This window comes from Sinocyclocheilus anshuiensis, unplaced genomic scaffold (assembly GCF_001515605.1).
Source record: "Sinocyclocheilus anshuiensis isolate Anshui unplaced genomic scaffold, SAMN03320099.WGS_v1.1 scaffold660, whole genome shotgun sequence".
Taxonomy (NCBI): domain Eukaryota; kingdom Metazoa; phylum Chordata; class Actinopteri; order Cypriniformes; family Cyprinidae; genus Sinocyclocheilus; species Sinocyclocheilus anshuiensis.
Window position 1 is genome coordinate 627,049 of NW_015557099.1, and position 13,926 is coordinate 640,974.

At 34.8% G+C, this 13,926-nt stretch overlaps 1 protein-coding gene and 2 long non-coding RNA genes across 4 annotated transcripts in view; 2 read left to right on the forward strand and 1 right to left on the reverse strand.

Moving 5' to 3' along the window:
• The window catches only part of LOC107677503 (guanine nucleotide-binding protein G(i) subunit alpha-2-like), a 78,331-nt gene extending 69,068 nt beyond the window's left edge, over window positions 1-9,263 (forward strand). For both annotated transcript variants that reach the window (XM_016472425.1, XM_016472426.1), the window contains exons 5-9: window positions 3,033-3,161; window positions 5,283-5,412; window positions 5,640-5,793; window positions 7,975-8,192; window positions 8,275-9,263. In XM_016472425.1, the coding sequence (XP_016327911.1) occupies window positions 3,033-3,161; window positions 5,283-5,412; window positions 5,640-5,793; window positions 7,975-8,165 (604 nt within the window). In that variant the 3' untranslated portion in view covers window positions 8,166-8,192; window positions 8,275-9,263. The remainder of the gene's footprint in view (window positions 1-3,032; window positions 3,162-5,282; window positions 5,413-5,639; window positions 5,794-7,974; window positions 8,193-8,274) is intronic.
• Window positions 9,264-10,392: 1,129 nt separating this feature from the next.
• LOC107677490 (uncharacterized) lies at window positions 10,393-11,882 on the forward strand. Its single transcript, XR_001632845.1, has 2 exons — window positions 10,393-10,826; window positions 10,909-11,882. It is a non-coding gene; the product is annotated as an uncharacterized LOC107677490 (long non-coding RNA).
• Window positions 11,883-13,487: 1,605 nt separating this feature from the next.
• The window catches only part of LOC107677495 (uncharacterized), a 1,644-nt gene continuing 1,205 nt past the window's right edge, over window positions 13,488-13,926 (reverse strand). The window contains exon 3 of the long non-coding RNA XR_001632847.1: window positions 13,488-13,860. This is a non-coding gene — a long non-coding RNA (uncharacterized LOC107677495). The remainder of the gene's footprint in view (window positions 13,861-13,926) is intronic.

A 13,926-nucleotide genomic window follows, 5' to 3' on the forward strand; every position in this document is an offset into this window, starting at 1 on the left:
TCATAATATTTAGTTGTGTTTGCTAGGTTCAGCAGATGTTTATGTGAGAGGGTTTATAGCCTGTGTGTGGGTGGGTGGAGAGAAGTGTGGTTTTACAGAGGCAGCCACTCCTTCCCCACCCTCACAACAGAGGCTAAAGATGTCTATATTGAAAAGAATAGCAAAACCTTCATGAAGAGAGTTGCAGGCTATAGAAATTATAATCGGCTCATAATAAAAACAATGAATACATAGACTACCATTCAAAATGTTGGGGTCAGTAAAGACTTGCATTGTTAAAAAAATATTTCAAATAAATGATCATGAGAGACTTCTGTCAAAAACATTGAAATGGCTTCTTTAAATGTTTTGCACCACTTGCACTGGTGTGGTAGGCATTAATGACAATAACAGGATGAGTTTGAATGTGCTTGGCCAAATAATTTTAGTTAATACACATATTTAGAGATTGCAGAGTGACAAGACATATAAAACTACCAGACTTCGAATTGGATGACATTGGCTCAAAACTGGGATTCTGGTGACTGCTGGAGTTCATGTTGGTGCTTTGTGAAGCCCAGTCAAGTTTTTCCACACTTAAAACTTCGTCTAAAGCTTCATGGAGCTCATTTCACAAAAGTGCCCTCCCAAAGCTAAGTTAGACGCACACACTTCTCTAGAAAACCAATAGCATTAAGATTAGTTTTCACTGGAACTACAAAGCCTGGATTCGGAACATATTTTTGGCCACGTTTCACAAGATGAACCAGAGCAAGACATCAAGCACAGCTCCTGTTCCAGAGAAAAACAAGACAAACTTTCTGTGCATAAAAGAAAATACCATCTTTGTCTGTTTGCAGACATCTTGTTATAAGTTATTGCCAAACGTCAGAAAATAGGTATTGCCTGCATCAGTAAATAGCATGTACCGATTCCCTTTAAATGTGGTATGATGGTGTATTATTTTGAACAGCCACTGTATTACGTGTCTAGCCTTGGCGTAGTGTTCTCATTACAGGTCAGCTACAGTGTCAGACTGTACTCTTGGCTCTCATAAACTCTAGCTTCGTTTATCAGAGACATGACTTTAATTATCTGAACATTAAATGACAGCAGGTGGTCATTAATCTCTCTTGACACAGGCCCATATTCCTGCACCCTACAGGTCAGATCCCTTATTGCATAAATCAGAGCACAATAAGTCTTCAAGAGAGACAAAAAAAGCCACCCCCCCCCCCCCCCCCCCCCCAACAAAAGCAGTCTACTAAACCAGCCTTTGTGAAGAGGGATTATCAGCACTTTTCAGTTTGATTTGGGTTGTGCTTAATTGTTTTGTGCCGTTGGACTCCAGCGGAGTGCGAGTGTCTGCAGGGATCCTCACAATATTGCAACCACACACAGAACCGATAAACGTATAAGAACTAAGAAAGAAAAGATTCAAGTAGGAAGAACTTATCATGCCACATTGTTCTCTTGTAATTCAGTATTGAAAACCTGAACTCTTGGTTAGTCATGGAACTGTACAATTGTGTCATAGTGGGATTGTATGGTATTAGGTGGAGCAGTAACATTCAGTGTTGCTGGCAGGAGTTCTTGCCTACACAGCTTATCCAAGCTGTGTTTCTGTGAGGCTTCATTAGTCGTTGATTGGCAGCTGAATGGAGATGTGCATCGTCACTGTTGCAGCCTCCTAGACTGAGGCGGTTTATCTGTTCATGTTTGGAAATCTGATTAGACGATTGCACACAGAGTATTTTGCATAAGAACATCATCTACAAGGCTTGTTCACACCAAAGTTGATACAACTGAGAGAGACAGAAGTGTACAATATTTCGCATTATAAATACATAAGAAATATTTTGAGGGAATATTCAACATATTGCAGTAATATTTAATATTTTATACCAGTTTTCAAAATAAAGTCAGGGGTGCTTGGTGGTCTATGGAAAATTTAAGAGAAAATAAATTAAAGATTTTAGTTTTGATTTTAGATATAAAATAAGCCATCTGATTTTTTTATATGCATAGAGTATAAAATACTATATATGTGACCCTGGACCACAAAACCAGTCATAAGAGTCAATTTTATGAAATTGAGATTTAAACATCATCTGAAAGCTGAATGAATAAGCTTTCCATTGATGTATGGTTTGTTCGGCTAGGACAATATTTGGGATACAACTATTTGAAAATCTGGAATCTGAGGGTGCAAAAAATCTAAATATTGAGAAAATCGCCTTTAAAGTTGTCCAAATGAAGTTCTTAGCAATGTATATTACTAATCAAAAATGAAGTTTTGATATATTTACGGTAAGAAGTTTACTAAATATCTTCATGGAACATGATCTTTACTTTATATTCTAATGATTTTTGGCATAAAAGAAAAATCGATAATTTTGACCCGTACAGTGTATTGTTGGATATTTCTACAAATATACCCGTGCTACTTATGACTGGTTTTGTGCTCCAGGGTCATATATATTTTTGATGATATTATTGTTTCATTGCTTATTTTTATTTTAAAGGTGCAATCTAACATTATGCTTAATATAAAAGTAAATAGATAATATTTTAATTATTTTCTTTGGCTTTAGCATAGTGGCATTATAAAAGACAATTATTTAATGTTGTCTTTTTTTTATGCATAATATTTTCTTCACACTACATTTAGTGCCGCTTGACACCAAAGACGTGGTTATAATCAATAGTGAACATACCTAAAGAAGCAAATAGTATTAATGCAGCTCAGTGCAATGTTTATAAGGAAGTGAGAAATGGGTCACACTTTATTTTAAGGTCCAATTCTCGCTATAAACAAACCATTAACTACAGCTTTTGCCTCAATAAACTACTAATTTGCTGTTATTAATAGTAAGGTAATTATTAAGTGTAGGTGTTGGGTAGGATTAGGGATGTAGAATATGGTCAGGCAGAATATGTGCTTTATAAGTACTAATAAACAGCCAATATGTTAATAATAGGCATGCTAATAAGAAACTAGTTAATAATGAGAAGTGTTGTTGAGAAACGTATTTTCTACCGTCCTTTTGCAGTTATCTGAATGACATGGAGAGGATAGGAAAAGTAGACTACATCCCAACCCAGCAGGATGTGCTAAGGACCAGAGTGAAGACCACTGGCATCGTAGAGACACATTTCACCTTCAAAGACCTGCATTTCAAGTAAGAAACCTCTAGATGTCTTTATTTCACTCTGATTTTAACTGAGATTTTTTTATCACACTCTCTAGTAGGCACGCTAACGTGTGTTCACACACATTCACACTTCAAACAACTCATCTGCCCAATCTAACTGCCTTCACTATTTCTGTTAGCTAGCAACACCCACTTTAACCCTCACTAGAATCAAGGAATTAATTCCGTGCCATCCATGTGGTCAGGTCTGAGGTTTTGGGAATAATTTCCCTTAAACCTGTTGAGGGCATTTGGTTTACTATGGGATTTAACAAGGCTGGAATGATTCTCTTTGAATGCGTCTGCTTTAATCTACAGAAGAAATGTCAGCCCAACCTTTAGAAAGATCAAACACAAGCTAGCTGTCCAAGATGCTATTACTTTATTTAATGTTTTGTAAATCATATGTATCGAGTGTAAAAAACCAAATGCTACATAAGCGGGAAGATAATTACGCAATTTCTTAGAAATGCCAATGACATCTTCTGCAGGTCCACACGGTTATAGAGACAAGTGTCTGACAGGCAGAAATGAAAGGACAAATTCCAAATGGCTTTTTTTGCGACCTTGAAGGGCACTTCGGGAAGGGGACGCCATTTGTAGGGATGTTCCAAACTAAAGTGAACAAATGAATCCCTTCACGAAGGGCGCTTCCAGAGGTCCGTTAGCGAAGGGAACATGCGATGGTCACTTCACGGAAGTGATTTCCATTTGTGATCATGTGATCTTCAGTTAGGAGATCTTTTTTGATGATATTATTGTTTCATTGCTTATTTTTATTTTAAAGGTGCAATCTAACATTATGCTTAATATAAAAGTAAATAGATAATATTTTAATTATTTTCTTTGGCTTTAGCATAGTGGCATTATAAAAGACAATTATTTAATGTTGTCTTTTTTTTATGCATAATATTTTCTTCACACTACATTTAGTGCCGCTTGACACCAAAGACGTGGTTATAATCAATAGTGAACATACCTAAAGAAGCAAATAGTATTAATGCAGCTCAGTGCAATGTTTATAAGGAAGTGAGAAATGGGTCACACTTTATTTTAAGGTCCAATTCTCGCTATAAACAAACCATTAACTACAGCTTTTGCCTCAATAAACTACTAATTTGCTGTTTCCATTTGTGATCATGTGATCTTCAGTTAGGAGATCTTGAGATGCTTTTTAAAGCAAAGTTGGGGTTGATTTCGAGTTCCCATACAAACATAAATAGAATAGGCTAATTAAATTTGTCTATTTGAATGTAAGACAACATTTGCCGTCAGTGATAGAAATATGATTTAAGACGGTAGTGTAAGCAAGTTTAGTTTTAAAACATTTAATAGTAAATAAGACACAATTAGACACTATTTGAATAAAATAATAATAAGAAGAAGAAATATTTATTTGCAACAACTGTATGGTTGCAAAATATGGTTTGTGGAAAACTAGTAAAATGTAATTGACATAAAATGAGGCATAAGATTTAATAAATTAAATAAATTAGGAAAAATGTTTGAAGATTGTCCAAGCTGCTTTTTTTTTCCAAAAAAAAACAAAAACAAATATATATATATATATCATAGAGCATCATAGAAACACTCCATACCCCATGTATCTTACATTTTTAAATGATTTTGTAAGTGTTTTATGCTAGTACGGTAAGTTGTAGTAAGGAACTGACTGAAATATAAGTTATTGTTTGCTATAATCTTCCTCTCTGCCATAACTCTCAAATCTCACCCATGATTGCACATGTTCCAACTTGGTGTGCTGCTGTTGATTAAGACATGTTGGGAGGACCTTTGTGATTTTATTTTATTTTTTCATAATTTATGGATGAAATCTATATGTATTTTTATTGACATGACAAATTAAAATAATGACAAAACTATTCCTTTGTGGCAGTATGATATATTAAACTGACTTTTTCTGCCTTTTACATCTTTATTGCATTTGCGTCAAATTATATAAGCTTGTTTGGCTGATCATATGTTCTTAGTTGTTCAGGGCATTTTTCTCCTTGATGTATCATTGATTTCTTTGGTTTGTCTGGTTTATACCAGATTTTCTCTGGTTATACTGTTGACCATTTACATGGGTCTGCTCTCTCTATATAGGATGTTTGATGTTGGCGGTCAGCGTTCAGAGAGAAAGAAGTGGATCCACTGTTTCGAAGGGGTGACAGCCATTATCTTCTGTGTGGCCATGAGTGCGTATGACCTGGTGCTGGCTGAGGATGAAGAAATGGTGAGACCCTCTTAGATTTTACACCATGTTAGTCAGTAATTCACAGTACATAACACTAAAAATTAAAGAAGCTGCAGTTCTACATTTTGTTAGGTTTCTGGCAGCAAAATTTAGATTTAAGTTACCATGTTCCACACTCTTTATCATTGAAATTAAACAGGCTGTCTTGAAAGAATACCTTTAAGAATAGCTCCTGAATACTGACCAGTCTCTTAATTCTACCACAGAATCGAATGCATGAGAGCATGAAGCTCTTCGACAGCATTTGCAACAACAAGTGGTTCACCGAGACCTCCATCATCCTGTTCCTCAACAAGAAGGATCTGTTTGAGCAGAAGATCACACACAGTCCCTTGACCATCTGCTTCCCTGAGTATGCAGGTACTATGAAACGGCTGGCCAACTACCCAATAAATCATCGCAATCAAATGCACAAGTGCTCCAGGAGTGCTTTCGAGTGCTCTGGTTCAGTAAATCGCAAGCTTTTGCTTTACCTATGCATTAAAGACAAAAAATAAAAATCAATATGGACTAGTGCTGTCAAACAATTAATCGCATGCAAAATAAAAGTTTTTGTTTACATAATATATGTTTGTGTACTGTGTATATTTATTATGTGTATATAAATGCCCACACATGCATGTATATATTTAAGAAAAATAAGTTATGTTTATATTTTAAATATATTTATATATAATATAAATTATATGAATATAAATATATACATGTAAATATTTTTGAAATATATACTGTGTATGTATTTATATATACATAATAAATGTACACAGTACACAAACATATATTATGTAAACAAAAACTTTTATTTTGGATGCGATTAATCACGATTAATCATTTGACAGCACTAATATGAACCTTTTTTAATAATTGTACATGGTGTTTTGTGCAATAAAATAAATTATGGATATTAATATTATATTAGACAAAACTATTGTTCCACCAAGTAATATATATTCCATAAACCTTTTTAATGCTACAAGTTACTTAGCAATTTAGAAACTTACATTTATAAAGAATGTGCTTTTTTTCTGTATATAAGTCGAAACTATGTGTTTTATAATACTGATCAGTTTGTTTTTCTGAAGACAAAAATCATAGCATAGTCCATTTTTTAAAAACAACTATTGACTTAAAGGAATAGTTCACCCAAAACTGAAAATATACTAACCCTCAGGCCAAGATGTAGATGAGCTTGTTTCTTCATCTGAACAGATTTGGAGAAATGTAGCATTGCATCACTTGCTCACCGGAGGATCCTCTTTAGTGAATGGGTGCCATCAGAATGAGAGTCCAAACAGCTGATAAAAACATCACAATCTATCAAGGCATTTTTTAACTTAAAACCAAGTAGCTAGCTACAAGTAGCGACGCTACTAGCACAACTACATTTTTCAGTAGTGTTAAGGTAGCTCCGCTACTTTTAAAACAGTGTAGCTTTTCCTGTAGCTAACTACTTTTTCCAACAAGTAGCGGTGTTGCGCGACCAAACGCTACATTCTGTTTTGCATTCTGACGAGTCACGAGCCTATAATGCATTGAAGCAGCGCAGCGTCTTCTGACTTAGCGATTTTGCATGTTGACAGTCAGTTTGAGATCATGTAACTATATAACTATATTTTATTATTGTTTGTATCAGATAGTTTACAAAATCAAATGATTGGGACACTTTTTGTAATTGAAATGACTTGGAAAAAGTGTCCCAATCAACCTGAATTCACCCTACTCTTTGAAATCATGATTGCATTACAATATGTTGTTTTACATACTATTTTACTTATAACTTCATTATAATTCTTCATTAACAATTATTCAGTTATTTGTAATGTTAGTTGTAAAAAAAAAAATCTAAAATAACAAAATAATAATAAATTGAAAGTAGTTTCAATGAAGCTAGCTACTTTTTCAGAAGGGCAGCTTGAATGTAGCTTAACTACTTTAATTTACGAGTAGCTTGTAGCTGGTCAAGCTACAGTTTCAGAGTAGCGTCCCCAACACTGCTTAAAACTATTGCTTCTGGCTAAAATACGAGTCCTCTATTCATAACATTGCTTTCTCCCATTAAAAGTCATTTTGGCTGATTCAGGAGATAAATATACACTGATCAAGCACTGCTTACAAGCAAAAACCAAACCAAACGGTTCTAAACAAATATGTTGGTGGATTTTGATGTGAGAGGACAACAGGTGATGGACTTTTTTCATTAGAGAAAGCCTTATTATGGATTATGGACTGTTTTGGCCACAAGTCTTTTGTGAGGCTATTGACTTCAAGTGCTTATCAAGGGGTTTATTCAAATGAGGTCCACTTTGGTTGTCCATCAGTGTTGATATCCAAAAGGCCAGCAATTCATAACATCCTATGAAGGGTTGTGCATTAGACATCAGTCTAACACAGGACAGGCAGCTTTACTGATACCAGTTAACTGCAAGAGGTCATGTCACTTTAATGATCATTATGAATGATTTTCTTCATGTCTGTCACTTATTTTCCATCTTTCCGTGTTCATCCACTCCTGCTGTTTTCTCATTGTGCTTTGTCAACAAGGTGCCAACAACTACGACGAGGCCGCCGAGTATATCCGCACTAAGTTTGAGGACCTGAACAAGAAGAAAGAAACCAAGGAGATTTACCCTCACTTCACCTGTGCCACAGACACGAAGAACGTGCAGTTCGTTTTCGACGCGGTCACCGACGTCATCATCAAAAACAACCTGAAGGACTGTGGGCTCTTCTAGAGCACAAAAATAGGAAGACGAGTCGAGGTACGAGCAAACTGATTACTGAAACTAACTGGACTCCTTTGGTTTCCACACTACTTGTAACTGATTTCTCTACCTCTTTCAGATTACTTGAACAGTTTTGATGACCAGAGGAAGTAGGGGTGGAATACGTCCTGAGCATCTGCACTGGCTAACCACGACTCCTGCTTCCACATGACGGAGTCCGACACAATTTCAATGATTGCCAACAACCTTAGCCTCTGTTCTCCCTCCTTTGACATTTAATATCTGTATTATTAACTCCTTGTGCTATGACCACAAATCACCAATTGTTTTATTATCCTTTGTCCATTTTTGTTGTTTATTTTCTCTCCTTTTGTTCATTTTTTTATTTTTGAGAAATAGCAGAGGCAAAAATTTTTTTATATGCTTTTATTTTACTCTAGGAAATCTGATGTGCAAATTTTATTCAACTTAATTGCATAATGCTTATTTTTTAAACAACCAGCAGGCATTGGATATAGAGTATAATTGAAAAAGGAAAGCGCTTTTTTTTTTTTTTAATGATGTTTACATGACGTCCTTGTTGATAGCAAAACGGAAAGTTGTCCTGCATGATAGAAGATAGCAAATATATCAATACAAGTAATCAGTTCACATCAGCGTAACATTCCTTTTTAAGATTACATTTTAAAAAGTACAAAAAAAAAAACAACAAAAAGCACAAAAAAAGCTTCACAAATGGGGAAAGAACTGCTAAAATGTAACTGATATTTAAAGTATGTACGTAACCATATCTAACGATCTTTTTTCTTCTCTTCTATCTTCCTGTTGCTCTTTCTAGCATTCTGTTTGTGCCTTGACTTCCGTTTACAATGGACTTTATTTTCCCCCAAGTTGTCCTACTGTACGTAAACATTTCTTCTCCAGAATTTTCACATGTAAGAATAAATAGTAATTAATAATGGAAATCTAATTGATAAAAAGGGTAGTGTTTTTGTTGTTTCTTCTTTTTTTTTCTTTGTTTTTTTGGTAAAGATTAAACTTCTTTTGAAAGTCCTATATACTGATTTAATTTAAATAAAAGTTCATTCACTAGATAAAGCTCTGCCAGCTGTGGTTTTTATTTCAAGTGTACTTTTTGGGAGGTTAATAAGTTCACATCAGTGGCTGAATAATTAATTTAATATCCAATCGCAGTAATTAAATACACATTTAAGGGCTTGCTGTAGGGCATCAACTGGAACATTTTCTGATTTTAGCGTATTGTACTCTGGCTGATTTCGGCTAACCATTACCTGGAGAGGTCTGTAAGAACATTAACTAACTTAATTATTTAAGAACATCAAGATTCATTTCTTTTCTGAGATCAAATCGCAGGAAGACGAGGTTCCAACCAACAGTGCTCCTCTGTTGCTGGATTAAACAAGTAACTCTGTCCTGCATGCATTGAAGCAGCGCAGCGTCTTCTGACTTAGCGATTTTGCATGTTGACAGTCAGTTTGAGATCATGTAACTATATAACTATATTTTATTATTGTTTGTATCAGATAGTTTACAAAATCAAATGATTGGGACACTTTTTGTAATTGAAATGACTTGGAAAAAGTGTCCCAATCAACCTGAATTCACCCTACTCTTTGAAATCATGATTGCATTACAATATGTTGTTTTACATACTATTTTACTTATAACTTCATTATAATTCTTCATTAACAATTATTCAGTTATTTGTAATGTTAGTTGTAAAAAAAAAAATCTAAAATAACAAAATAATAATAAATTGAAAGTAGTTTCAATGAAGCTAGCTACTTTTTCAGAAGGGCAGCTTGAATGTAGCTTAACTACTTTAATTTACGAGTAGCTTGTAGCTGGTCAAGCTACAGTTTCAGAGTAGCGTCCCCAACACTGCTTAAAACTATTGCTTCTGGCTAAAATACGAGTCCTCTATTCATAACATTGCTTTCTCCCATTAAAAGTCATTTTGGCTGATTCAGGAGATAAATATACACTGATCAAGCACTGCTTACAAGCAAAAACCAAACCAAACGGTTCTAAACAAATATGTTGGTGGATTTTGATGTGAGAGGACAACAGGTGATGGACTTTTTTCATTAGAGAAAGCCTTATTATGGATTATGGACTGTTTTGGCCACAAGTCTTTTGTGAGGCTATTGACTTCAAGTGCTTATCAAGGGGTTTATTCAAATGAGGTCCACTTTGGTTGTCCATCAGTGTTGATATCCAAAAGGCCAGCAATTCATAACATCCTATGAAGGGTTGTGCATTAGACATCAGTCTAACACAGGACAGGCAGCTTTACTGATACCAGTTAACTGCAAGAGGTCATGTCACTTTAATGATCATTATGAATGATTTTCTTCATGTCTGTCACTTATTTTCCATCTTTCCGTGTTCATCCACTCCTGCTGTTTTCTCATTGTGCTTTGTCAACAAGGTGCCAACAACTACGACGAGGCCGCCGAGTATATCCGCACTAAGTTTGAGGACCTGAACAAGAAGAAAGAAACCAAGGAGATTTACCCTCACTTCACCTGTGCCACAGACACGAAGAACGTGCAGTTCGTTTTCGACGCGGTCACCGACGTCATCATCAAAAACAACCTGAAGGACTGTGGGCTCTTCTAGAGCACAAAAATAGGAAGACGAGTCGAGGTACGAGCAAACTGATTACTGAAACTAACTGGACTCCTTTGGTTTCCACACTACTTGTAACTGATTTCTCTACCTCTTTCAGATTACTTGAACAGTTTTGATGACCAGAGGAAGTAGGGGTGGAATACGTCCTGAGCATCTGCACTGGCTAACCACGACTCCTGCTTCCACATGACGGAGTCCGACACAATTTCAATGATTGCCAACAACCTTAGCCTCTGTTCTCCCTCCTTTGACATTTAATATCTGTATTATTAACTCCTTGTGCTATGACCACAAATCACCAATTGTTTTATTATCCTTTGTCCATTTTTGTTGTTTATTTTCTCTCCTTTTGTTCATTTTTTTATTTTTGAGAAATAACAGAGGCAAAAAATTTTTTATATGCTTTTATTTTACTCTAGGAAATCTGATGTGCAAATTTTATTCAACTTAATTGCATAATGCTTATTTTTTAAACAACCAGCAGGCATTGGATATAGAGTATAATTGAAAAAGGAAAGCGCTTTTTTTTTTTTTAATGATGTTTACATGACGTCCTTGTTGATAGCAAAACGGAAAGTTGTCCTGCATGATAGAAGATAGCAAATATATCAATACAAGTAATCAGTTCACATCAGCGTAACATTCCTTTTTAAGATTACATTTTAAAAAGTACAAAAAAAAAACAACAAAAAGCACAAAAAAAGCTTCACAAATGGGGAAAGAACTGCTAAAATGTAACTGATATTTAAAGTATGTACGTAACCATATCTAACGATCTTTTTTCTTCTCTTCTATCTTCCTGTTGCTCTTTCTAGCATTCTGTTTGTGCCTTGACTTCCGTTTACAATGGACTTTATTTTCCCCCAAGTTGTCCTACTGTACGTAAACATTTCTTCTCCAGAATTTTCACATGTAAGAATAAATAGTAATTAATAATGGAAATCTAATTGATAAAAAGGGTAGTGTTTTTGTTGTTTCTTCTTTTTTTTTCTTTGTTTTTTTGGTAAAGATTAAACTTCTTTTGAAAGTCCTATATACTGATTTAATTTAAATAAAAGTTCATTCACTAGATAAAGCTCTGCCAGCTGTGGTTTTTATTTCAAGTGTACTTTTTGGGAGGTTAATAAGTTCACATCAGTGGCTGAATAATTAATTTAATATCCAATCGCAGTAATTAAATACACATTTAAGGGCTTGCTGTAGGGCATCAACTGGAACATTTTCTGATTTTAGCGTATTGTACTCTGGCTGATTTCGGCTAACCATTACCTGGAGAGGTCTGTAAGAACATTAACTAACTTAATTATTTAAGAACATCAAGATTCATTTCTTTTCTGAGATCAAATCGCAGGAAGACGAGGTTCCAACCAACAGTGCTCCTCTGTTGCTGGATTAAACAAGTAACTCTGTCCTGCTGAAAGACATCAGAAAATCATCTCTGGTCAATTAATCATCACGCTCAGAACATATGCTTCTCAAAATTATAATTACATTCATTTGGACATGTCTAACGGACACTGTAATCTAACCTGGGTCTTGAGCTTTTCCATTAAACCCCTACAATGAAAAGAAAATATTCTTTACTTTCTGAAGTAAATTAGGGTTTGGAGAGTTAAAGATATATTCTTTTGTGTGCTATCTTTGGACAGACTAACACCGCCATCTAGTGACTGCTTTGTGAAATGATACATTATACTTCAATGAGCTTATAAATGTACCGTTTTACAACTAAATCTAGGCTACATAATCTTACATCTCATAAACAGACCTAGCAGTATATCACACTTTGTTGTTCTCACCTGATGCTGACGGATTGCCTTCACCGTTAGCATGAGTGCTGAAAAGATCTCAAAAAAAGAAAAGAAAAAGAGAAACGAATTTTTCGAATCAATTTCGAGCTCTGCATTACACAACTAAACATTTTTTGTAAGGAACATAATGTTTATTTTTTATAATGAATGCAGCACTGGTGAGTTTACTGTATACGAACACGTCATTTTCCGTTGTTTTTCCTATATATAACCAGTGTTGGGAAGCTTATTTTGGAAATGTAATGGTTACCCTATCTAAAATGTAGTGTAACTATTTCAATTACTTTATTAAAGTAATGTAACTGATTGCATTTGATTACTTTTTGATGACTTTTCTAAAATTCTGATGTTTTCAACTGTTAATCATTTTGAAACATTTAAACTGATTACTATCAGACTTTCAAAAGCCTTCATCACTTGAATTAAGATTATAATAATTTAATTTTAAAGCACAGCCACCACAAAATCAGACTTACTTTGAGATCATTCTGAGGTTAAATACAGATTTAAAATCATAAGAAATAGTTTAATAGCTATGATACTGTTTTTGAAATCAAATCTTTGCATAGTTATGACAGGAAACACTGGCATCTAACAATGGCTTAGAAAAAAAACAAAACAGATAATCTTTAAAAAAAAATAAAGCATTTACATAAACCTATCAAATAGGAAATAAAACCGTTATCGAAATATGTCCTAAACTCCTCAAACATTGGTGTTTCATATTTTAGAGTAGGGCTGGGCGATATGGGCAAAAAAAATATCACGATAATTTTTTTCATATCAGTCGATAACGATAATTATCACGATAAATGTCACATTATTTTTTTCTAGTTTAAAGCCAGATTTTTGCTCCAAAGTGAAAGTTGTAGAAACCAGACCATTAATTTTCCTTAACAAAATAATTATGATAGGATATAGTGATAGGAGATGCTCCACAGCACAATGGTGATGAAATCGAGAAGCGGTTTTACATGTCAGACTCCGCCCATTCATTTGGAAACAGTCCACAACAACACTTTTGAGAACATAGCGGTATAACAGTGGATAGTTGAAGTTCTGCTATTGGAGTCATAATAGAGATGATGATGTTTCCATTGGTGATGGTGGCAGTTTAGGTGGGCTCTATCAGGTTCTGTGCAGCTGAGGGTGATCATGGGAACTCCAGCCACCAGGGTGGAGAACATGATGGATGTATATGAAAGTGGGTCACACACTGCAGCTTTATCATTCATATTCTGCAGCAAAAGAAGAAAAGAATGATGTTAACTTCAGCGTCAATCTTGAGACATCCTGGAAAGAGT